The sequence below is a fragment of the Salmo salar genome, chromosome ssa08 (genome assembly GCF_905237065.1).
Source record: "Salmo salar chromosome ssa08, Ssal_v3.1, whole genome shotgun sequence".
NCBI classification, from domain to species: domain Eukaryota; kingdom Metazoa; phylum Chordata; class Actinopteri; order Salmoniformes; family Salmonidae; genus Salmo; species Salmo salar.
In genome coordinates, this window is record NC_059449.1 from 11830237 (window position 1) to 11857670 (window position 27434).

At 39.3% G+C, this 27434-nt stretch overlaps 2 protein-coding genes across 5 annotated transcripts in view; both read left to right on the forward strand.

Moving 5' to 3' along the window:
• Positions 1 to 3065: 3065 nt before the first annotated feature.
• Positions 3066 to 5265, forward strand: LOC106610170 (heart- and neural crest derivatives-expressed protein 2). Its single transcript, XM_014209360.2, has 2 exons — positions 3066 to 4168; positions 4593 to 5265. The coding sequence occupies exons 1-2, from the start codon at positions 3632 to 3634 to the stop codon at positions 4689 to 4691; spliced, it is 636 nt and encodes a 211-aa protein (XP_014064835.1). The 5' UTR covers positions 3066 to 3631; the 3' UTR covers positions 4692 to 5265.
• Positions 5266 to 9902: 4637 nt separating this feature from the next.
• LOC106602387 (scrapie-responsive protein 1) overlaps positions 9903 to 27434 on the forward strand; it is a 31273-nt gene continuing 13741 nt past the window's right edge. Inside the window, exons 1-3 of one of the 4 annotated variants that reach the window (XM_045722719.1) lie at positions 9904 to 10127; positions 14869 to 14910; positions 17647 to 17734. The gene's annotated coding sequence lies outside the window, so the exon portion shown is untranslated. Of the gene's footprint in view, positions 10128 to 14868; positions 14911 to 17646; positions 17735 to 27434 lie in introns of all 4 variants that reach the window. The other 3 variants (XM_045722722.1, XM_045722721.1, XM_045722720.1) reach the window with 3 other exon arrangements.

The following is a 27434-nucleotide window of genomic DNA, read 5'->3' on the forward strand; positions in this document are numbered from 1 at the left end:
TATAGCTCAGACCATTGCTGCTGTAATGGGTCATGACGGAGAGAGAAAGGTGATGTGAGCTTGTTACTGGGGTCAACAACGATAACGGCCAGCCCTGCTGTAAATCCAACCAACGGGACATTGCTAGATTGGGCAATTTTGGGAAATAGCCCAATGCTTCACTAATGAGACCTCATGAGGGTTTGTATGAAGGGTAAATTGAGAAGTGCCCGCTTTTCAACCTATTTCACGTATTTTTAGGGCCTATAGGCCTATATGTTGTGCATGTTGTAGGCCTATATGGGCGTTTATACTAGTTGTAGGTCTTAAGTATTGTGGACATCCAGGGATGCATTTTAGTCTGTTTGTATTTTGAGATTGTTTTGGGATGTTAAGAACTTCTCACAAAAAAATAATATATATTTTTCAAGGTTTATAGCCCATCCTACAAATAACTGACATATTGTATGAGTACAGGATATCCGAATAACGTCTCAATATTTTCCTATAAAGGTTATGGGTTATTACCAAGACCTGTCTGATCTCTACATTTGTTTTGTTTGTTTCTACTGATTATTTTAGATTATCTTTGTAATGAAAATGGCTATATAAACTAAATATAGTATTATTACCATGATTAGGCAATACAGAACTATTATTCTTTTACGTCGTATTATTTTGAGATGGCTACATTTGTAGGGCTATTTCGCTTAATTGCATGGAAAAAGTGAGAGTTTTTGTTAATTGAATTTAATTGTCACGCAAATAGCACTCGCAATGACAATCCCCAATCGTCGGTTTAGTTCCGCCGAATGTATATCACGTTCATCAAGCACTTCTCTCACGCTCAAATATTTGGCTCTGCATAACTTGTATTTATTTATACGAAATTCAGTTTCAGTTTCAAAGGAAATCAGAGAGGAGAGGAGGGGTTTGTAACAGGAGTCTGAACAAGTGACCTATAGCCTAATTATGTGTCATTAACTGGAGACTGGACGTATCTAAATGACTTAAAGAACTTCCATTCAGCCAGATGAATTACACTCCACCGCCCTACATACAACACTTAAACAAATATAAATCATGGCCCTTCTGCCTTCCTTTTTGAGTTTGGGATTTTTTTTTTCTTTTACACATTCTCTCTCCTTTTCTCTAGTCTGACACACATATCTAGGCTACACATATACACACACACACACACACGCACGCACGCGCACACACACGCGCACACACACGTTCAACATGCGGTGTGTGGGCTGAATAAGATATGCCGAGGAATGTGCAAATAAAACAGCTCTTGTATGCCAACTCGTTTATTCTGACCCCCATATGGTCTGTAGGATTGTTCTACAGAATAAAATGGGTTTTACCTCGTAGCAAATGTAATGGTGTCTCTGTGCAATTTAGTCAGTTTCATTTACTAAGGCATCGTTAATGATGGAACACCCTTCTCCGAGTATCGAACCCTATCAAAATACGCATTGTTCATTTTTAGGCCAATAGCCTAGACTACGTGTCAATTTCTTATGAGTTACCATGCAATGATACACTTGGTCTTATGCCAATTGAGATTTACCATAAATAAATAAACAACAACCTCGAGTCTAAATAAAGGTTCAAATGAGCCCTGAAACAAAATCAGTCGAGTATTTAAATGAATTGTTTACCTTATCAGCTATCTATGCGAAAGAGGCCTACTTTGCTTTAAATTGCGTCATCGGCTGGATTCTCCCTGGTCATTCAAGCCTATCGGTTTATGTATCGGCCTATTCCAGTACTGGAGGAAGGTCCTATAAAGTGTAGGCCTAAGGTTAATCTCTCTATTATATTCACATTTGCACCAAAATAATGCTATAATGAAATAGGCATTATTTATTTGCAATGTAATGAAGAATTACAATTTAATTTCACATAGATATATAGTGTTTATGTGCTAATATAGCAAACGCATCCAACATTCTCTAGCTAGTCAGTTGTTTCGACGGGTGAAATATATTATATAACAAAAACTAAATAAATATCAAAGCTGTACATATCATAGAATAGTATGTTGTATATATATGTTGTATATATATATATATATGATACATTGTGAGAATGGGCCAACATGATTCCATTACATTTTGCCTCTCATTTTACTCTCAAAATTACTTTACGCATAGTTTGTTATCGAATTGATGGACGTTTAGCCAAATCGAGCAATAATGCATGTCAGTTAAAGCCAATATATGTCGAAAAAGTGTAGTATTTATTTCTACACAGATTAAATATTAAATTATTCTGTTTTTTGCTATTCGCATCATTTTGTTGTTTATGTGACACAATGTAGGATCATGCAATAGAGGTAATAATTGTTTTGCACGAGTAATATGGAATGTGACCAATAGGCCTATAATGCGCTTGGTTTATTGATAAGGGACTTGGCCAACTTCAGACAGATAACATATAGGCTTTTAATATGAATATGAAAAAGTGTCAGATGTGAAAAGCATAGGCTACTGTGAATAATATTCCTGTTCAACGATATCGAATCGCCTTTCCATGCGCGTACAATAAATGCATTGCTGCATTGATGACCGAAATAATCGACCCTAGTGACATATCCCACAAAATTATGTAGGCCTATTTCCTTGAAAGCTAACATCTACATCAAGACAAGACGAGTTTCATGAATAAACTAATCATGCGTTTGACTTTTACGTATTTTTTGTTGTTATTGAGTACAATCAAACGTGCAAACCACAAATAGTAATAGCCTACCACTAATCATAGGCTTATCATTCTTAAAATTAGCCTACAACAACAGCCCCTAACGTTGACATTTAAAGGCAAAAAAACGTCCATACCTCTCATTTTGTTGATGATTTTATAATTTCAATAGTCTAATTAGGCGGTGTATGGATTTTTCACAATCTTAATGTCATTAATAAAATACGTGGAGGCTGCCAATGCTTAAGAGGGGCCATTGAAATTTAGGAGCACAAACACCCAGCAATGTAGGTTATGGCCCTCCTCCTCTAAGACGCGATTGGCTCAGAGTGGTCTTGACGACATATATTAACCCAAGTCGTTCTCAAGATGAAGCTGTGACATGGAGATCAAACGGATGAATTCTGGTTGTGTGCTCAACTGAAAGGCTGTGTATTGCGTGCAGTGCACACTATAGCAGCTGGGATTTAGAACTTTTTTGTTATCTGACGCCCTATTTCATGAATTTGGTCTGGAATCCATAAAGAGTTTGGAGGGGAAAAGCTCGACCCGAAGTGCTTGAGGACGCAGTTCATCAGGCGAAACATGCACTGTCTGTCTCCGTAATGGAAAAGAAGGAACTTTCTCACGTTGGGAATGGACAAATTGAGAAATACGTGTAAGTAGCTGACAACATTCTTCTATACTCCACACCATAGACCAGCAAAACAGAAAAAATAACGTCTAAAAACGCATGCACTGCTGAAGTTTCGTTTAGGTGTCTATATTGGACAAATATAAATACCAGTGCTTTTCAAATGACCAACTGAACCAAGTTACTTTTTATGAGAATAGCCTATTTTCCTAAAATATTTTGGAGAACCTGACTATAATCGGAGAGCGCGAAACCGTATTCTTTCGTGGTTCGTTAGTAGCACAGTTTTTGGTCTCTTGCTGTGTCGCCATGAGTTTAGTTGGTGGATTCCCTCACCATCCGGTGATGCATCATGACGGCTACTCCTTCGCGGCAGCAGCAGCTGCAAGCCGCTGCCACGAAGAGAACCCCTACTTCCACGGTTGGCTGATAAGCCACCCGGAGATGTCTCCCCCAGACTACAGTATGGCGCCCTCGTACAGCCCCGAATACTCCACCGGGGGCCCGGCGTTAGACCACGCACACTACGGAGGTGGTATCCCCGGGGCTGGCGTCGCTGGGATCGGGATGGGACCTCGGCCGGTGAAACGGAGACCTACGGCAAACCGAAAGGAGAGGCGCAGGACTCAGAGCATCAACAGCGCCTTCTCGGAGCTCAGGGACTGCATTCCCAATGTTCCTGCGGATACTAAGCTGTCCAAAATAAAGACCCTCCGGCTGGCTACTAGTTATATCGCCTACCTCATGGACATTCTGGACAAGGACGAGCAGAACGGCGACGCAGAGGCCTTCAAAGCGGACTTCAAAAAGACAGAAGCAAAGGAGGAGAGGAGAAAGAAAGAAGTGGTAAGACAAATTCATAATTTCAGTTATGCATGCTTATGCAAACATGGAGTAGCCTCTTCCAAGGCTTGACATTAATGATCATACATTTGCTTATTATCTAGGTTTCTAGTAGCCTATGCTGTGAAACTCAATAGTAGCCTATGCTGTGAAACCTTAGGGCCTATAATATCTTGACATACGCGACCATAATACTGGTTTTATGGAGACACGGTTGCTAAATGATACCTGTTCTAAACTGGCGTTATAAAATACTGTAAATATATTATAATTTTCATAATAATTTAGTAATAACAACTTCAGGCCTCCACACCACAGTAGGCCGAATAACAGCCTTGAATGCCTGAGAGACGTGGTGATAAGTGGCATGAAAGTAGTATTTCTCGACAACAATAACATACATCTGATTTTTCCTTGTTTCCAACAGAATGACGTTTTGAAAAACACCGCGAGCAGCAATGACAAGAAAACCAAAGGAAGGACTGGTTGGCCGCAGCATGTCTGGGCTTTGGAACTCAAACAGTGAATATCCTTCTTCTCCTCTCAAAAAAAAGACTTGAAATGATGAAAAAGTCTTCTTCTAGACTTTTATTTGTACTCTCACGTTATTTAATGGAATATTTATGTGCAATTGCCGCTACGGAGAGTGGATATTTGAAGAAAAAAACATTCCATTTTTAAGAGGAGATACAACACCCTTTGGTAAGGGACTTTGTCATTGCCTGATGTTGTTGGTTGGATGTTTGTTGTTGTCCCAAGAGTAAACCAAACAGAAATATTGGACACTATGGTGTATGTGAAGTCGTTCTCAATCTATCCCAATCTTTCTATCTCCATCTATCTCTCTTTGGATATAAATATCAATGGTGTTTGGCTGATATCGTGGTTGCAGTTCAAACAAATGTTTTATTTGAAAAAAAAGTAATGAAGTGTTATGTTGTCATTTTTGTGGTCGTATACAGTATTTGATAGTGTTTTAAACAACTGTTTAGTCCACTCAATTGCACTTCCGTCCAGAGACGTGGAATTTAAATAATATTTGAGATGTAAACAATGTAATTAATTCAATAAACCACTGTTTTTTTTTAAAACAAAGTCAACCACCTTGTTGCATAATTAAAGTGAAAATACGAGGCAGACTATAAAGGGTTTATTCTATACCAAACTCATTCAATGTAAAATATCGCTTGCAAGGTATGACATATTCTTTAAAAAAAAACATTTGCGTCTTAGTAGACAAGTAGCTCTTTCCCTCGAATAGAAAAAAAGTATTATATAGCTATGGTAAAAATGAAATCATGCATATTCTGTTTGATTAGAGGTAGCCTAAGCCTCAATAATATTTCAAATTAAGGCCTATAGGCTTGCCTGGGCTCTCCCTTCCCGAGTCCTGTCAAACAGCACTCACCCGATACATCCACAACAGCTCCTCAAGTAGAAACAGAAACATTCCCACGCGCAGGAGAAACGGTCTGTGTCGTGTTTGTAGCCTATTAGAACATGCGGGTTCTGACATAGGTGATCGTGTAGGAGATAAATATAGTCTAAGAAACAGCTTACAATGAAACTAAATATCTATCTGGGTGGACAGAACATTTATGTGTAGTGCGCCAGACGAATAATTACTGTGTGGTGTTTTCGGTCAGCAATAAGCTGCCATAAGGGTAAATGATATTGTTGTTTACATCAAACGTATGTTCATGGGGGCTATGACCAATTCAACAGAATCACCAAGGAAATGTATCCATGCTTCAACAACATGCAACACAGCTCATTGTTGTCATTTTCCTCCTTGATTATAGGCATCTTATTATATATCATGACGAGTATTATGATGTATAATATTATTAGTCGGCTGTTGTTACAGACCGTTATTATTAGCCCTATCATTTAGCTGATTGCTATTACATGCTGATTCCTCATTAACAGCCCTTCTAGTAGTGTAATATTGGTACCTATAGGCTAGTATCGTTGTTGTTGTCATTCCATATCAAAAGGATGAAATAAACAAATAGAATAAGCACACTACTAGGCTGCACTATCTTGATGATAAGAATTGTAGGCCTACGAATAGGCTAGTATAGTGGAATAATTACTCAACATTTTAAGACCACCGAGTTAACCACAATTGTTATATACTCAACATTAACAATGTGTATTATTTATTGCTGCTAGTGACTCCATTTTCCATGTTATGAAGTGATTCTCTATTTTAAATATTTTTCTAGTAACTGCGTAATAGCTATAGGCTACTATAATTTGATGGTCTAAGTAAAAAACTAGCCTTTCTTTAGGCTCCATGACCAACCCTTCTAAAGATGTAAACACGGTGGCAGAAATAGCATATATAGGCTTGAAATTCCATTGGTTAATTATGGCATTCCACTCTTCTCGCCCAAAACACAAGAGGACGAGACAGAGCGGAGCCGGGAAAAATGTGGATTTTGACGTTAAAAGCTGGTCGGTCCGAGGAAGGTAGATTGTCGAGGCTCGAGAGAGGGCCCAGCCATCGGATGTTCGTGTGATTGATAGCGTGCCTATCAAAATGCGGCGCTGAAGTGCCTTTTTAGGGTTGGGGGTTGAGGGCGGACGATGAAACCTGTAGCCTTTGCATAAAATCATTTTGGATATGACTAATATCCTTCTTTTGATAGAAAACAATAGCCTATTGTTCTATAAATAGGTTAGATCTTCTTTTTTTTTAAATGCACGTCACTAATCAAACATTACAACGAAACCAAAAAAACATTACGTCTACAGCCTACTTCACTTATCAATGTGTGTCAGCTGCGCAATTATAGACTAGGCCTTCAACATAAAACGCCTGTAAACATAACATTTTGTATTTCACATGTCTATTTCACACTTTTGCCCACTGCATCACAGCATGGTAAATATTTACTAGAGAGTAGACTGGATTTAAACTGCCCTAAGAATAATCGTGACTTGTCCTTTGAATGCTTGGTTGGTGAGTAAACAGATCTCAAATAAGCTACAACAGGCCAAAGGATTCTTTCACGAGAAGCTATGCAATTAAAGTGACATCTACAGCGACGTAAATCAGAAGAGGATTGGACACGCCGAAGATTTACAGTCCATCCGATTGCATTAGATAATTGTAGCATGAAAATGGCTTGTTTCACGAGTCCGAAGTATGATAATTAGGAATAATTTGTTGTCTGTCCGTGTCAAGATGGCGTCCGAAATAGTATCAACTGGCTATCGTGATAAAGAGATGAGCTGAAACTGACCTGCTGCTGTATTATTTATAGAAGGATACAACTCATAGGCCAACTCATAGACCTATAGGCTACATACTTTGTTTTCAGCCGGTTGAGCTCACCATCCTCAAATCAGTGTAAATGCAGTAGGGAGCAATAACCTGGTCCAATGTGCCAATCAAATGTGCTACGTTTTGATTAATCCTCTGCGCTATGCCAAAATAATATAGTTTGCAGGATGGCTGGTATGCCTAGGCCTACAATAGCAAAGCTTTTAATTTCCTTAATTGCACACTGCATACGATCAAAATGAGTGTGTATGGGCCAATACTGTTCTTTGTTCTCTTGTTTAATTCCCTCTAATAACGGCAGTGGACTGGACTTACAACATGATAGACTTCTCTAAGTGTGGAATAAGATTTTTCCCTAGTATTACAAACATCTGCGAACGATTACTTCATAAGACCCTCCTACCCAGTTCTTTTCCCCCTGCAGTCTCAACGAAGGCGGGTAGACACGTTGACGTCGAATCAGATGGTTCGAAGCTATGCTGCTGCAACACTGAACGTAATGACGCGGTGCGTTCCACTCGCAATCTGGAAAGAGGATCAGTCTTAATTCATTTTTTTATATAGCCCATATAGGAAAACTATGGCATCAATTAATTGTCAAAGAAGTATGTCAGTATGTAGGGTTATACATGTGTTTGTATTTTAAGGAGAGACAGGCCTAGACTATTTCAATTCTGAAGATTTTTTTTATTTCTCAGAACTATAAAAGTGCAAAAGGTGCACTCAAAACAGACTGCAAACCTACTATATATTTGTATTTTATTTATTTAACCTTTATTTAACTAGGCAAGTCAGTTAAGAACAAATTCTTATTTACAATGACGGCCAACTATATGTAACCCACGTGAGTCCAAATCTTTCTATGATGAAGTCCTAGATCGCTTTCCTCTGTTCAGACGTTGCATGCATAAATCAGTGGTTGCGTGCCACATCATCGACTGACAGATTGCACTAACATATGATGTGGTTAGCTGATAGGTAAAATACCTATCCAGGCGTTGTAAGATCAGGCAGGCATCAGCAGCGCCTGGGCAGAGGAACGAGCCCACTATCTACTGAGCTAATAGGCCTATGATTTGTCATGGTCCAGCACTTAAACAAAAGCCTATGAAACGTTGCATCATTGTGAAAAAAGATATAATCCAACAGTGCAACTTTTGATTAAAAATAAGATATGGCGCTGAAGTGGGGATATATTTAAATATAGCTGGGACAAAGATGTGATTACTAGGGGATGGGGCACAATCAACGAATGATCTACAGGGCAAAGACCGAGTGACATATTCATGCGGACATGTTTGTTGTACACATAATGAGAGTTACTATGCATACAGCTAGAATTTGGCCACAATTTAAAAAAAACAACATATGGCCACATCTTTATTGATCATTTAAAAAACACATTAAGACCAACAGAATATACTGAACAAATAAGTTGAATAATATGCCAGCACAACACATAAGAGCATTTTCCGATAATACAACCCACTGGGCACAGACATCAGTTTAACGTCTAGTTTTGATTTACATCTGTTTGAGTTGTTAGTTAACGTGAATTCAACGTGAAATCAACCAAAAAATGTCACCAGGTCATTTAGGTTAAAAGTTGGGTGAAAAAAAAATACGAAAATCCCCGATGTGGATTACTTTTTTCATTTCCAATCAGTTTTCCACGGGATTCAACGTCATCAAATGGATTTTGTTTTGATTGAAATGACAAATAACGTGGATTCAAACAGTTTTTGCCCAGTGGGGAGTTCGATGAAATCATGTTCATGTCTCAAGTTTAGTTCAATAAGACTGAGTGGCACGGGTTATCAGTGTTTTCAAAAGCATCAACTGGCACTACAAATTGACTTTCAACAATGCATCGCTGTTAAATAAATATATCAAATTTAGGCAAGATGAAGGATGCATGTCTAGGCTGCAAGTGAAAATATTACTAGGTCAAGAGAATGACTTTATTCACCATGATAATTCAATGAATGATGAGTAAAATCATGCCCTATATGCAACAACTAATGAACAAACAAACAAATATTTGCATCCTTCAGTGTGAAACAACATTTCAGAATGGTTGTTTTTGCTTCACGTTTGCCGCGCATAAAGATGACGCTTACTTTTTAGAGATCATGAAATCAGTTCTGAGTCCAGGAGCATCTCTGGACTTGTGTGACCAGAATATTCCGCGACGCTTATCTGTGTGCCATCTCCAACCATTGCGAATGATACGTAAAATATATCCCCAAAAACAGACAACGGGCCTGACAACAATTGACCTTTATGCAAAACCTCTTATATGCCTACTTTTACGCGCAATGTTGTGCGGAAGATCAGGCCTGTGCCCTGTGTTGCTGTCAGTTGTGACAGTTCCCAGATGGGGCCTGCTACTGTATGTGAGATTGAGTTTCTCACAAAAAAAAAACCCTCTCCATCCAAACCGTCCTTAAAAACCTTCTCCAGGCACAGGTCGGTGCGCCGTCTCCCAGGACAGAGGCTATGTTGTCTTGTTGAAAAGCTATGAGTGCTCGGCATGAAAGGAACCGCTCCGGGTCTCTGTATAACCGAGGCCATTATCAGGGGATGGGGAATCGACACGGGCTGTTGGAACACTGCTGGTATTTCTTCCTATTAGAGGTCGCGGATATAACGAACCTTATCTAATCCATGGTAAGTAGCCTAAACTACGCGGATGTCTTCATTTGTTTTGAATACATTTCAAGGGACACTTGAATTAATTGTGATATTTACCTTTTATTTTTGTTATAGAGGCTATTTCCTGTCTTGCCTACATGTGATGCACAGTTTTCAGTAACGGTGTTGATGGAAGTCAGTCAAAGTTGACTACGACGATGTAACTCTATAGTTATTGCATTGGCTACCATGTGGAGCGTTGTGCGCTTGTTTGCTCGTTGTAAGCCGCTCTGTTACCTTGTTATTATAATGCTAAGTAGGCTACACTGGAGTACCACTTTGACACGTTATAACACTGTAATACTAATAGCCTAATAATAATCGCAGTAACACAGGCCCATGTGTGTGTGCTAGCTATAGACTATATGTTGATGGTGCAGATTTTTCGACTTACACAAAATGAACAACGTTGGCATTCAATAGACTACTATAGACCTTTTTAACGTATTTTTGAGGCGGGGCGGAAGTGCACATATAACGTGTTATTGTTTTGACAGTTGAAAAAGTCTATAGACAATGAAATAGAAAATATAATTGAAGAGGGGTAATCTAAATGATGTGCAATGTAGGGTGGAAATATTACAAATGTGTGTTTTCACGTAGGTTCTCTTTATATATACGATATGCTACACCCATTGCTATATACACAATGTGTATTAGGCAAATGACTATCCTAAAATATCGTTCTGAAACACCCTGACTCACGCTGCATGGTCTATTCGCCTGTGGCGCGCGGCACTATGAGATCAAGTGAGAAGAGAGCAGGAGAGGCAGACCTCCCAAGTGGCTGGGGGCATGCGTGTCATTGTAGGGGACTCGGCTAACACTCCATTCATCCCGGCGAGCAGGAGGCGACTGTTCTGTTTTGTCGGTGATAAACATTTAAAACCGTTAATAGAGACCATAAATCCAGTTGGGAATGCTGCACGCAAAAACATTGACCGGAAAATGGCTGCGTTTACACACACACACTGCAGACTATACTACCATGTACGCCTCGCGTCAACATCGTTATTCTGGCCTTGTGGATTTAACAAAATACACCTTCAAACAATACATAACCTTACCCGCAACCTTTTAAAAATGTAGGTAGCACTTATTATGGGTTTCACAATAGGGTACAGTGCAATATATTAGCCTACATTTAAACAAATATATAGGCTAGGCCTACTACTACGAATACGTTTCAGTGAGGGAACATGGATTGAGAGAGTTTGACATTTAAATCTACCCAACCTCTCTGCTTGTAAACTACTTATTCACAATTGACTGTTCACAGAGCATTTAGTAATGTAGGCCTATCATATCAAGGTGTGTGTGTGTGTGTGTGTGTGTGTGTGTGTGTGTGTGTGTGTGTGTGTGTGTGTGTGTGTACCTGCGCTCAATGATGCATTTTAGAAAGGTTGTTTTGCGTAAAGTTTGTTAGGCTATGCTAAAGTTGATGTCATTTACGGGTAAAGTTGATGTCATTTAAAACAATGTGCTCGTGTTTGTCTTTCTTATAGGCTATGGCGATATGCATTAGTTCTTCAACATTTCTGGAGCTCTGTGTCTTCGTTTTAAAAGGACTACATTTCAGACTTAGGTCTAATTCAATGTTCCCAGTCGGGTTTGTAAATAATTGGTGTCCAAATAATTAAGACTGGATACCGTCTATTAGCCATAATAGTTATGTTTTGTTAGCTAAACGCTGTGGCTTGACACTGACTGACCTTGGCCAGATTCGAGACATTTTATGCCATTTATTTAAGTGGAAGGCGCGTCGCCGCGGCATGATGAACAGCCGCGGTAGTTGTGTAATATTTCTTCACTGGGAAATAAACAGACCAGGGACATCCCAGACACGAGTTACGCACAGTAGTAACCTTTTAAACTAACCAATTAAAGAAAGGAATAGACAGTGCCCGGATGCTGTTCGATAGGCCTAACCAAGGCAGCACTTGCGGCGGTGAATGTCTGGTCAATTTGGCTGGAATATAAATTCAGGCCCAAATGGAATGGAAGGCGTATACAGCTTTCATCAAATCGATATCATAGTTGCTAATTTGCAAAAATTACCCTAACTATAGGCTAACGGTTAAATATTATTCGTTCAGGTTAATGCGTTAATATAGGACAAAATGATTTAACAAATCACTATATTCCAGGGTTTGTAGAATACTCTGCAAATCAGTGGCTTTATTTGCTTTATCGCGCCATTGAATGCAGCATGGACGCATTATTATCCAAAATGTGGCTTTGAAGGCTACTTTGGAAGTACATTGAAATCACCCAAAAAAATGTGTCATTTCGCTGTGACAACACACATCAACAATTGAATACCTAAAATGCTCATAGACCGAAATGCTCATAGTCCCAAGTTATTGAACTCTACATTTTATCATCCATAACAACCCAACAAATCAATGTCCATGCATTTCACATCACTGTACTTCAAGAAACCGATACAAATCCAGCCTACAATAGAATGATATAGCCCACACCATTCACAATGTTAAACCCATTTTGAACACAAACCAATGAATAGCATAAGGTTGTAATGACGGTGCTTTAGGCACATCAGTGATAAGATAGACGGGGACTCGTTCGTAGGACTATAGCCTACTAACTGTTCAGATTATTGCCACTTGATCCCCATATGGGAGTCTTTCAAGGAATTAAAATAAAACAATAAACATGTCAAAGATGTTCTTCGGTTAATGTTTTATAGACATCTTTCTAAAATGAGGACTAAAATGGAAAACGGAAATAAACATTGTTGACGCGTTTCATGCTTATTTGCATTTTTTTTATGTGACATTATAAGGCAGGCAGCATTTGTACCACTAGTATGACCCAGTTTTTAAATTAAGCAGACAGAATGTATACGTCTAAACCTATCTGTAGCCAAAGGACTACGATTGCATTTGCAAAATCCTGTTAAATGACATGCAACATGCATGAGATAATACATCATATTGCAAATGCTTTTCAGGTCTATTTTTCTTCATTTTGGGTCCAGGGACTGAATTCCCTGGATTTTGGGTCCAGGGATTTTCTCTTGCTTGCTGTATGAGTGACGGCGAAGCAGCGGTCAAAAGACACCTAGATTATTAGGCTACCCCAAGAGGATGATGTCATCCCTATTCGGACGAGGTTCATTGACTTCTTAAAGATGGTTCGATTACTCTCAGCAGTTATATCTTCCCGACGCAGCTGCAACAACGCAGATGTCGCTGCAGGGTTTCGCTAACAACAGAGAACAAATAATTCAAGTCCGTATTTGGCTGACAACTAATGCGCCTGGGGGTTAAAAATGAAAATGAACAAAAACCTGAACTCTTTCTGAGTAGCCTCGACAATTGATGGCAATCAATACAACTTATCATTTTGTAAACATGAATCGTGCAGCCATCACCATCGAATGCAGACAAAAGCCTCATCGGTTTGACCAGTTGAAAATGTGATAGAGCATATTATCGTACATCATACACTGTCCCTCTGTGACTAGTTCCCATGCATGGTATGTCAGTGCGTTTCTGACCGGGAGCGAGTTCCTTATCTGTCCGGTGGAAGTGGCCGGGATAACTAGGTCGAGATGACGGCATCACGCTGTGTAGGTCACAGCGTGTTTCCAGCCTGGGACGTAATAAATAAATATTTACACCCTGTGCCACCTTCCTCTGAAGATTAGGAAAGGGAATTCAGCAAAAAACGAAAGATGTCCCTTATCTTTCTCTCTAAGTGTTATGATCAGGGGCATAAAGTCTAAACATTGAATTCAAAATGCAGAATAGTTTCCTGACTGATAACATTTATTTTTAGGACCAAAATTCTGCATATCAATGTAGGTTATTTTTTAGGGGCCCACATGACATTTTGCCATGCCAGACATTAAAATGTAAGGTCAATCAACTGATTTTGTTAAACGCCTAACAAAGATCTTTAAGCTTATATCAACAGAGGCCATGCTGTGTCCTCTTAAAGACATGGAAAATAAGATCTCTGTAATCTTACACCATTGTTCTGCGCCATATCTGACCTGAATAGCTACACTTCGGTGTTGTTACGCACCAGATTGTCTCCCAAAACATCAGCAATATTACATTGTTTTCATAAGACACAGCGTGGGACCATAGGCTGTGCCTCCCACGAATTCACGTGAGAAAGCGGGTACACACACACACACACACACACACACACACACACACACACACACACACACACACACACACACACACACACACACACACACACACACACACACACACACTTTCTCATTTTCTCTTTCTCTCTCTCCTGGATCATTAATGAGCATCAGGTCAGAGTGGAGCGGTGTTGTGATGGTGATGGTATAACCCCTGGTTGGGTCCCTCCAGTCAGTCAGTCAGTTAGGGCCCTGTGAGGAGAAAAGAGGACGGTGCATCCGGGCCAGGTTCCTCTGTCATCCATCATGGGCAGTAATGGAGAGTTTCTGGAGAAGTCTGTGTCTAGCCTGCGTTAAACCACAGCGATGCTAACCATCCACTTTCTACCCCCTCTCACGCCATCTCTCTCTCTCTTGCTCTCTCTCTCTCACCCTCACCCTCCCTCCCTGTCCCCACATGTGTTACTAAGCTTTCCGAAAGGGTTCACCACATTCCCCCTATCTGGTGCAGAGACGGTGGACCCATATGCAATCTGCCATATTGAACGGGCACTAAGTTGGATCTATGAGTACCCTTTATTTTCTGTGCAGGTCAGTCCAGATCCAGTGAGAAACCAAAAAACTACTTTCGAGGTGAGGGTACAGAAACGCACACATCCGACACCCACTATGTGTCAACAGGCTATGGCCCGGGTTGATTAATGAGCATGCGGCCCAATGAATAATTCCTTGTTTTAATTAGGCTGATGACGACGTCACTGTGTTATTTTGACTCTCTCAGAGTCCCAGAGTACTCCCATCAGCCATCACAAGCACATAGGGACCTGTCATACATCAGACAGGAAGATAATGGCCCTTTTTCCCACTGATTCATCCACCGCCCCGAACCTTGAACTCTGATATCCACATATACAGTGCCATCAGAAAGTATTCATACCCCTTGACTTATTCCACATTTTGTTGTGTTACATCCTGAATTCAAAATTGATTACATTTATGTTTTGTCTCACCCATCTACACACAATACCCCATAATGACAAAGTTAAAACATGTTTACATATTTTTTGGCAAATTTATTGAAAATTAAATGCAGAAATATCTCATTTAGATAAGTATTCACACCGCTGAATCAATACATGTTAGAATCACCTTTGGCAGCGATTACAGCTGTGAGTCTTTCTGGGTACGTCTCTAAGAGCTTTGCACACCTGGATTGTACAATATTTGCCCATTATTCTTTTCAAAATTCTTTAAGCTCTGTCAAATTGGTTGATCATTGCTAGACAACCATTTTCAAGTCTTAAGTTTAAGTCAATACTGTAACTCGACCACTCAGGAACATTCATTGTCTTCTTGGTAAGCAACTCCAGTGTAGATTTGGCCTTGTGTTTTAGGATATTGTCCTGCTGAAACGTACATTCATCTCCCAGTGTCTGGTGGAAAGCAGACTGATCCAGGTTTTCCTCTCCGGCAACTAAGTTAGGAACCATGCTCAGAGGGATATTCAATGTCTGCTTTTTTACCCATCTACCAATAGGTGCCGTTCTTTGTGAAGCATTAGAAAACCTCCCTGGTCTTTGTGGTTGAATCTGTGTTTGAAATTCACTGTTTGACTGAGGGACCTTACAATTACAGTGCCTTCAGAAAGTATTCACACCCCTTGACTTTTTCAGCCTGAATTGAAAATGTATCAAATTTGTGTCACTGGCCTACACACAATACCCCATAACTTCAATGTGGAATTATGTTTCAATAATTTTTTACTAATTTATTAAAAATTAAAAGCCGAAATGTCTTGAGTCAATAAGTATTCAACCCATTTGTTATGGCAAGCCTAAATATGTTTATTGGACTAAAAAATGTCACATAATAAGTCACATGGACTCACTCTGTGTGCAATAACAGTGTATAACATGATTTTTTAATGACTACCTCATTTCTGTACCTCACACATACAATTTTCTGTAAGGTCCCTTAGTCGAGCAGTGAATTTCAAACACAGATTCATTTACAACATTGTAGGTCCTCCATAATACTAACTTAATTGACAGAGTGAAAAGAAGGAAGCCTGTACAGAACAAAAATATTCCAAAACATGCAAAGCAATTCACTTATTGTCCTGAATACAAAGTGTTATGTCTGAGGCAAATCCAATACAACACTTTACTGAGTACCACTCTCCATATTGTCAAGCATAGTGGTGGCTTCATCATGTCATGGGTATGCTTGTCATCATTAAGAACTGGGAAGTTTTACAGGATAAAAAAGAAACGGAATGGAGCTAAGCACAGGCAAAATCCAAGAGGAAAACCTGGTTCAGTCTGCTTTCAAGCAAACACCGGGAGACAAATTCACCTTTCAGCAGGACAATAACCTAAAGCATAAAGCCAAATATACACTGGAGTTGCTTGCCAAGATGAGATTGAATGTTCCTGAGTGGCTTATTTACTTAAATCGTCTTGAAAATCTATGGCAAGACTTGAAAATGGCTGTCTTGAAATTGTCAACAACCAACTTGACAGAGCTTGAAGAATTAAAAAGTAATAATGTGCAAATATTGTACAATCCAGGTGTGCAAAGCTCTTAGAGACTTACCCAGAAAGACACTGTAATCACTGCCAAAGGTGATTCTAACATGTATTGACTCAGAGGTGTGAATACCTACATGAGATATTTCTGTGTTCCATTTTGAATACATTTGCGAAACATTTCTAAAAACTTGTTTTCACTTTGTCATTGTGGGGTATTGTGCACAAATATTTAACCCATTTTCAATTCAGTCTGTAAGACAAGAAAATGATGAATAAGTCAAGGGGTATGAATACTTCCCCAAGGCACTATATCTGTATGTGTGGGGTACAGAGATGAGGAAGTCATTCAAAAATCATGTTAAACGCTATTATTGCACACAGAGTGAGACCATGTGACTTATTATGTGACTTGTTAAGCAAATGTTTATTCCTGAACTTATTTAGGCTTGCCAAATACATTTCAGATTTTACATTTTACAAAACATCATTACACTTTGACATTATGGGATATCGTTTGTAGGTCAGTGACAAAAAAATCTAAATTTAATCCATTTTAAATTCAGGCTCTAACACAACAAAATGTGGCAAAAGTCAAGTGGTGTGAATACTTTCTGAAGGCACAGTCTAACCTATAACCCCGACCGTAATCCCCCAGCTACCAGGTATTTGACGCCAGTGCAGTAGTGAAGTCCAAACCACACAGGTTAAGCCTGTATAATGCCTCACATTAGATATTGTTCTCTTTTTACTCAGATCAAAGGAGGGCTGTGAAAGTTCTCTATGGCTCGGCCAATCACTGGTCTCATGAGTATCACGTTTCTCTTTCATCAAATCACAGAGCTGGAAAATCCACTCGGGTCTCTCGGGCTGGCCAATGACACAGAGGCTGCTGCCAAGCTGGCCAATGGGAAAGAGGCAATTTTTTTGTGAGTATGTTTCCCAGAGCCAGCTGCCTCAGCACCAGACTACACTTACTTTCCCTTATGATACATGAGATAATCATCTGGTGTAGTACTGCACTTCAGCTTTGCTTGGCCACAGTGCTGTTCAAACATGTGTGGAAACCCAGCAGAGTAGGTGTCTATTTTAACTTGTCTAGTTAATTAATGATCTCAAAGTTTGAAGAGATGGAGAACTTGAGGAATTGTTCCAAAATGCTGGGCTGCAACAAGATCTCACGGTTTAACCAATTTTGACTTCAGATTCTGACGTTAATCCACATTTATCCAAACGTCAAATATTGAAGTGGCTCCAAACATCAAATTTCGAAGTTAAGTGTTAAGGTTTGGGATAGGGTTAAAACAAAAGTGTGTGTCTTCCACTGTGATTGAACACGCTACCTTCGGATCCAGAGTCATGGGATTACCTCTACTACTTGATGGTAATAGCGCTCACAGTTGCCCCTAGTGGCTGTGTTTGAAGGCATTTCCCAACATCCTCAAGACATGGACAGACGTCCAATCTCGAAGTCAATCTTGAGCGATCTAGCTGTCCAATGACGTGGCCCTGGTCCTTTCTAAGTAGTCTTTCTGTCCATGTTGTCATTTGATTTATAAGTGCTACTGATGAATTTAATTTCCACATTTCCTCTCATTTGAAACAAGTTAAGATGTTATGGTCTGTGCATGCCGTGGTTGTTCATCGATAGGTTTCCTGGCAATTGGCTTCCTTGAAATTAGGCCTATGCTATAATACCCTAGCGTGCTGCTTGACACAAAAAGTGTTTCTTTCTAAATTGAATAAAGTACAAGTTGAACTGCTAATAATATGGATAATGCCATGTAATTATACAATTTATTACAATATTTATAAAGTTGAAAGGAGATACTGTATTATGCATTGACATGATTAATACAGGTATTTGTATTACATGCCCAGATTGCAACAATATGCAAATGTTTTTATATACATGAATAATAGATGAATAGATACATAATTGAATGAATAAACGAGCTTAGCTACATGTTTGGTGCATCCTCACTTAAATTTAGCAGATCTTTCGCTAGAAATGATCAAACTTGAGTGTGTTTCAAGGCATAATTTATTAGCCTGAATTCTCTCATTTCGATGAGGCTATAGTTCACGTAGGACTAAATCTATAGGCTAATCAACTATATGGAAATTATGGGCTTAAATCATTGTGAGTATCGGTAGCGCACTTTTTTGATAGGCAATAGGCCGTATGGTTAGGCCTATATATTATTTCTAATTAGATCTAATATCCTCCATGAAATGAACCATAGGTATATTATGAATTATGTTGACAATGGTTATGGTTTTATGTTTTTATTTGGGGACAGGGATGTAGACTAATCATTTTTGGAGACAAAGTTACAACTTTTAAATCAAACATCTTCGCTTGAAAAGACGATTTCATATTTTTTTAAACATATAAACATTTAAGATATGGACTATAGTCTACTATAATATGACGGACAACAGCAATTCGCAACATTTATAATTTCGATAGCTAACTCCTACATGCAACTCACCACTTCTTTCCAAAATGTTTCATTTTAAGCGCGCATGGACTACGTAGCGTATTGATTTAATGAGTGGGTGGCAGATTGATCTGCAACGGAGTGGCCCCTTGTTTATTGGTCGTCTTGTCCGTAGGGCTGAGAACCTGAAGTCTCTCCCGGGTGGGCCAAATTCCAGGTGCCCTTACACTTCCACAACACCCCACTGCTTTCATTACTTGCTGCAGAATGGTTTTGATCATGTTTGCAGCTAACATAAACCCTGACCACACACTTTTGGCGCCCTTTGGGTAAAAAGAAGGGGCATTTTTACGCTGCCCGGAGAGGGAGAGGGAGGAAAGAACACCAAGAAGTTGACCGGTGGTCGCTATCGCCTCAGATTGTCAGACATGAACATAACAGATTTTATTGTGTCTGCCTGCCACGTCGTATTTCATAATTCGATATCCAAATGTCATACCAAAAATATATAAAATTAGTATCCCCCTTGTGTAACAAGTTCTTAGGCTATTTAGTCTCCCGAGCTCATGAAGTCATGCAGCTCCCCACAATTACTGCCAATTTTACACTTATGTGTAGTTGATGCATTATGCACTAGTCACACATAGGCTATAATAGGTTGCACTGGACTAATCAAAAAATTGCACAGAAATTAAAGGAAAGGGGGATACTTAGTCAGTTGTACAAATGAATGAATTCAACTGAAATGTGTCTGCCGCATTTAACCCAACCCCTCTGAAAGTACAGAACGGTTCATCAGGTTACCCCATGCAGGACATTGCTAAAATACAGGTGACGTTAACTACCAAAATAAAGGAAACACCAACATAAAGTATCACAAAAGCCAGAACAGCTTCAATCGTTTTTATGCTCATCAAACCATTCAGTGACCATTCGTTTCTTGCGGATGGGGGCATTGTCATCCAATGGGGACATAGACGTGGTAGCCAAAATAAAAGGCACCTTGTTTTGGTGCAGTGACATGAAGTCATAAACATATGTACTAGACCTCCACCCCCCACCCCACACACCCACACCAGGTCTACTACTACTTCATCCCATAGACCAGTCAGTGCTCAACCCCCACGCAGACACATCTAACCCTATCCCACCCCCATCCCCTCCCAGACAGCTGATAACCAGTGTTTTAAGATTCCTGACAATTTATCAGCAGCACTGGCCTGGTTACTGGCCAGCTCTCTTTCTCTCTCTGGCTCTCAGTTCTGAGTGCATTTAAAAGGGAGAGTTAGAGGGGAGTCTGCATGTGAAAACACTAATGTTGGGGCGACTTGTTTTAAAAGATGAAACACTCATCTGTTGCGGGTAACTCTGCTCTACCACCATTTTTGATTTGATGTGTCTGCTCTGCTAGAACCCAATCTCCCGTCTGACATCTGCCTTCTAGGTACACTTCCTTTTCACATGTCAATAACAAAAAAAATACATTATACAGTATTCTATAGAGCTGGTATTACACACACCCATGCACGCATGCACTCTCTCTCTCTCTCTCTCTCTCTCTCTCTCTCTCTCTCTCTCTCTCTCTCTCTCTCTCTCTTCTCTCTCTCTCTCTCTCCCCATGTTAGCTACAGTAGCCTTTGCTCTCACATCCAAATACACTCACAGCCTCATAATGAGAGGAAGTATACAGCTAAGCCCTGCTTGTAAAGGGAATCTCCTCTCTTCTGACTGTTGCAGCCATGAAGCCTCTTGCCAGACCACCAGCAACAGGTTCTTGGGTTACACCACTAGATTACACTATCACTGGAGCCAGGGGCTCCATGTCAGCTCTGCTCAAATGGGACGGGACCATACCTGGGTTCACATATATGACAAATCTTTCAATACTTTGAGCGTTTGCTTAAGCCTATCTGGAGAGCCATGTGGGCTGGGTTTGCACTTTTGGGGCTTTTCTATTGGTTTTGTTGCAACAGGCAAGCTCAATAAATCACAGCTATTTTTTTTTTGATAGTTTCAAATAGTATTTGAACCGATAGGTTTGCGATACTCTCCCTCCCTTCAGCAGTCCTATTATAGCAGCTGTAATAAACAGGGGATGGTTTTTATGACATTGACTCCAACGTGCTGCTGATAGCAAAGGTGGTCCTGGGAAGACAACTTTAGATCGCCATGTCGAATAGCACCTCCTCTATTTCAACTAAGTGTACTCCTACTGTCTGTTGTGTTCGTTTTAACGTGTTTCTGAGTGGTAAATTGACCAATGAGAGAGAGCGGACTGGTCATATATTGGTCTCATATTGCAATATTACTCAGTCATAATGTAGTACTTTGGGTGTTGATATCCACATAAATCAACCAACACACACGATACACACCCAGCCGGGTGTCATATAGCGTCAACAAAGATTTGCTAGGACTTTCAAGTACACCCAAATCCTACAGCTGTGTTTGGCTACAGTTGTAAATGAAATTACTGCTCTATGAAATTTAAGAGCAATAAGTCCACTCTTGTGTTTGCTGTCACTATGGAAACCAGAGTGCCCCTGTCATAATTCATAACTCTACATTGCCATAGATTGCTGATGTATAAACTAGTTTACATACGCAATGCAACATGTCGGAAATCATCATAATCAACTGCATTTTCCGTCAATTATGTTTTGTGTAAATTAAAATGTATTGATTCTGTATTTATTTATACAATGATTTTACTCTGAAATGTAGAAGCAACATTCAAAATTCTGGTCTATAGAAAAAAATAAACCACACTATGTTGAGCTTTTTAAATATAATTTACACGGTTTTCCTGGCGTTGGCTGCTCAAAGCTCAATAACGGAACAAAAACGAAACAAAAGTCAGGAAAAGAGATGACATTTTCCAAGAAAACCACAACGACGCAACTGTCAAAGTCCTTAGAATTTAGGATTACAGTGGAACACAAATCAAATTCACTACAGCCTCTGGGAAGACTCTCTCTTTCTTTGTTACTGTTCAAGACCTCTATTTCCTCTGCTTATTTGAACTGTAAGGAAATGTGAACGGGCTCATTTCAAGGGCAGGCTCACTTGATGGAACTTGTAATATAAGTCAATGTGATATGCGACTGCTTAGGCCCTGAATAACATAAAACATATTTAGAAACCGAGGGTGAAATCTTGGAGACGTGCATATACAGGCTGCGACCCTTGATAACAGACAAGCCTGCAGTAAAAGTTACATTGATGCCTATAGAAAATGTAATATAAGTTACAGCCATATTGTCTGACTCCACAGGACACACCTGTGGATAGGGGAAATGATTCTTATTGGAAAAACATTTATTTAACCACAGACCTGGGGTGTAATTTCATTCTCCACAAAGTGCTGTGGAGTTTTTCTGATTGTTTTTATGCAGGATGAGGTATACGCAAATGTAGCTAAATACTGACCTCTTGTGGTTAAGAAATGGCTTCAATACACACAAGCCTACTGACAAAGACGGATCTATTGGAGTTTCTGGCACTGGCAGTACAATTATTATCTTGTCATTTTTGATGGATTACATTGTATAGCACTTTTCCCTAGGTCTGAATGTTTTTTCAAAACCTATCAATAAATCCAATTTTCCATAGACAAAAACAACAATGGTCTTGCATTTCTCATTTTCTCCTCTCGCCCTCTACACTACAGCCAACCAACCAACCAGTCAGAAGAGAAACAGTCAAACTGAAGACTATGGAACCATGGAGATAGCTGCAAGACCAGCATATCACCATTCTGCCCTTAATAATCAACTCTAATATGTAGGCTACATATTGTTTGAGAAATACATTTGTGAGTTAAAGGGACAATCTGCGGTTGAAACAATTACAAAGTGGACACCCCACCTCTGTTTTAGTAAAAAAAAAGCTGAGGGAAGGGCCTGGAGAAATGTAACCACTCTAAAATGCATAGATAGCGCAATGGATGCAAGGACTGACCACCCAAGATATCAAAATAGTTTTAAGCATGTTTTGTAGCTAAATATGTGTATACCAATACAATTTGATTTGGTTTGTTTGTTTACATTTGTAAACAAGCTTATATTTTGGTTCTGATGGGGCACGTCAGTTGAACTAAGCTTATGAGGCATTTATAAGTTATATTCTTCAAGAATCAATGGGCAATGGGTATTCACACTCCCCTTGACTTTTTAAACATTTTGTTGTGCCTTCAGAAAGTATTCATACCCCTTGACTTTTTACACATTTTGTTGTGTTACAAAGTGGGATTCAAATTCAAAATGAATTGCAATTTTTTTGTCAACGACCTACACAAAATACTGTAACATTTGTTTAAAAAAATGTATGGAAAATAAAACTCTAATTTATCTTGATTAGCTAAGTATTCAACCCCCTGAGTCAATACATGTTATCATCACCTTTGACAGCTGTGTGCAATAATAATAACATGATGCAGCCACCACCATGCTTGAAAATATGAAGAGCGGTACTCAGTGATGTGTTGTTTTGGATTTGCCCCAAACATACAGTAATGCTTTGTATTCAGGACATAAAGTAACATTTCTTTGCCACATTTCTTTCCCGCAATATTACTTTAGTGTCTTATTGCAAACAGGATGTATGTTTTGTAATATTTTTATAATGTACAGGCTTCCTTCTTTCACTGTCCTTTAGCATTTAAGTTAGTATTGTGGAGTAACTACAATGTTGTTGATCCATTTCTCCTATCACAGCCATTAAACTCTGTAACTGTTTTAAAGTCACCATTGGCCTCATGGTGAAATCCTTGAGCGGTTTCTTTCCTTTCCGGCAACTGAGTTAGGAATGACGCCTGAATCTTTGTAGTGACTGGGTGTATTGATACACCATCTAAAGTGTAATTCATAACTGCCCAATGTTCAAAGGGATATTCAATGCTGCTTATTTTTTTTTACCCATCTACCAATAAGTGCCCTTCTTTGCAAACCATTGGAAAACCTCTCAAGTCTTTGTGGTTGAATCTGTGCTTAACATTTACTGCTCGACTAAGGGGCCTTACAGATAATTGTATGTGTGGGGTACAGAGATGAGGTAGTCATTTAAAAGTAATGTTAAACACTATTATTGCACACAGAGTGAGTCCATGCAACTTATTGTGTGACTTGTTAAGCAAAGTTTAACTCCTGAACTAATTTAGGCTTGTCATAACAAAAGGGTTGAACACTTATTGACTCAAGACATTTCAGCTTTTCCTTTTTAATTAATTTGTAAACATTTCTAAAAACATAACCACTTTGAGATTATGGTGAATTGTGCGTACATCAGTGACCAAAAAAAATCTAAATTTAATCCATTTTAAATTCAGGGGATGTGAATACTTTCTGAAGGCACTGTATCATTCATTTATAAATCCACAAATGGATGTACAGGTGTAGGATCTCGATTTGAGCCAGTTTGCTACAGCATGAAAATAATCCTGCAGCAACAGGAAATGTGAATTATGTGGATTATAATTAACAGACATTTTTGTTGGGGTTGATAGATTTTTCTTAGGGCAAATCAAGTCTGATATTTCTAAGTGGAAATGACTAACTTTAGAAGCCGTTTTAAGTATCCTGCTGTGCTGAATATGACAAACTTACATGCTGTGAAGGCGCTATTGTGAAAATGTACCATAAGATGGTGCTATATCACTAACAATCACTTGAAGAGTACCAGTAGCTTCAATCAATACCATTTACACTGAACAAAAATATAAATGCAACATGTAAAGTCCTGGTCCCATGTTTCATGAGCTGAAATTAAAAATCTCTGAAATGTTCCATATGCACAATAAGCTTATTTCTCTCAAATGTGCACAAATCTGTTTACATCCCTGTTAGTGAGCATTTCTCCTTTGCCAAGATCATCCATCCACTTAACAGGTGTGGCATATCAAGAAGCTGATTAAACAGCATGCTCATTACACAGGTGCACCTTGTGCTGGGGACAATAAAAGGCCACTTTAAAATGTGCTGTTTTGTCACACAAACACAATGCCACAGATGCAGATGCATCCATTGCAGTTTCCACTTTAAACAAATCAAGCGGTATTTACTTTGTGTTATACAGCCACCGAAAACTGAGAAATGGCCTTTCGGGGCTCTGAAAGTATATCATACTCAATAAAAGATGGTATTTTGCGGTTGATGCTTAATGATGTAATTAGCACTGTAGTGGGTGTTTCATGCTCTTCTATGGGTGGGCCTTGTTTCATTGGAGGATCAGATGGGTTGATGTCAAAACTAGTTTATTAAGACACATTTTATATTTTGATTGGCCTATAATAGCTCAATAAGTATGGGAGACCAGGGATGCTTGTAACACAGGATAGTTGTAACATTCAATATCTCCAATCAGGAACAAGCTAGAATCATGTGACTCACTGTGCACATGCTCAGTTTAGTCCTCAACCCTCATGAAGAAGCAAGAGGTAAGAAAGTACTTTTTTAACCAAATTTGTTTTTGTGATGGCATCACCTGCTTTGTAGTTAGAGTGTATAGTGAACAAAAATATAAACGCAACATGTAAAGTGTTCGTCCCATGTTTTATGAGCTGAAATAAAAGATCCCAGAAGTTATCCATCTGCACAAAAAGCTTATTTCTCTCAAATTGTGTGCACAAATTTGTTTACATCCCCTGTCAGTAAGCGTTTCTCCTTTGCCAAGATAATCCATCCACCTGACAGGTATAGCATACCAAGAAGCTGATTAAACAGCATGATCATTACACAGGTGCACCTTGTGCTGGGGACAATAAAAGGCCACTTTAAAATGTGCAGTTTTGTCACACAACACAATGACACAGATGTCTCAAGTTTTGAGGGAGCATGCAATTGGCATGCTGACTGCAGGAATATCCACCAGAGCTGTTGCTAGAGAGTTGAATGTTAATTTCTCTACCATAAGCTGCCGCCAATGTCGTTTTAGAGAATTTGGCAGTACTTCCAACCGGCCTCACAGCTGCAGACCACGTATAACCACGCAAGCCAGGACCTCCACATCTGGGTTCTTCACCAGCGGGATCATTTGAGGTGGTGCTGAGGAGTATTTCTGTCTGTAATAAAGCCCGTTTGTGGGGAAAAACAAATTCTGATTGGCTGGGCCTGGCTCCCCCGTAGGTAGCCCCGGCTGCCAAGTGGGTGGGCCTATGCCCTCCAAGGCCCACTCATGGCTGCACCCTTGCTCAGTCATGTGAAATCCATAGATTAGGGCCTAATGAATTTATTTCAATTGCCTGATTTCCATAGAAATGAACTCTAACTCATTCAAATATTTTAAATTGCTGCATGTTGCGTTTATATTTTTTGGTCAGTATATATACATTTTACACAGATTGCAGTCTGCTGTCAAGAAATACTAGGGGAGACCAGGGATGGTTGTTACACTTTTTGCATTTTTTGTCAATTTTTCTGAGATTGTTTGAGCTACTACATTTAAAATGTGATACAAACAACTACTATTTGTCTGCTACAAATTGGTATAGGTATCATCTCTCTAAATCAAACAGACACGGTGTGACTTCAGCTGTCTCAAATACATGGTGTGGAATATCACAATTTACCCCACCTCCCGGGTCAGTTGTAACAGGGCTTGTGGTGAAATGTAATAGTTTGAAAATACAAATCATGACACTCAACGAAATATTGAAAGTCTTTATTGAGAACATGAGAACAACCTTGCCATGTTTAACAATTTGTATGGCAGAAATAATGAAATAACAATAGAAATCATACATTAAAAAAAAAATTACGCTCCATTACCTGGCCCTTCTCAACCAAAAGCAACATCTGACAACTAAACAACGATATCTGAACTAAAAAATAACATGTTTGTGGTGTGTGTGTGTGTGAGAGAGAGTTTGAGAGAGAGAGAGAGAGAGAGAGAGAGAGAGGAGAGAGAGAGAGAGAGAGAGAGAGAGGTGTGTAGCTATTAGGTAACTTCAATTTTAGCTACATGTTAAAACTTTAGCATTGCTATCTTACACTGAACAAAAAAATAAAACGCAACATGCAACAATTTCTAAGATTTTACTGTGGATCAGAAAACCAGTCAGTATCTGGTGTGACCACCATTTGCCTCATGCAGCGCAGCGCAACACAGGCTGTGGTTGTGTTGATTGTGGCCTGTGAAATGATGTCCCACTCCTTTTCAATGGCTATGTGAATTTGCTGGATATTAGCGG

What these genes read in the sequence shown, in the direction of transcription:
- LOC106610170 (XM_014209360.2), top strand. Translation starts at nt 3,632, where the DNA reads ATGAGTTTAGTTGGTGGATTCCCTCACCATCCGGTGATGCATCATGAC. An exon ending in AGAGGAGAAAGAAAGAAGTG is followed by an intron (nt 4,169 to 4,592) that starts GTAAGACAAATT and finishes TGTTTCCAACAG; the next exon opens with AATGACGTTTTGAAAAACAC.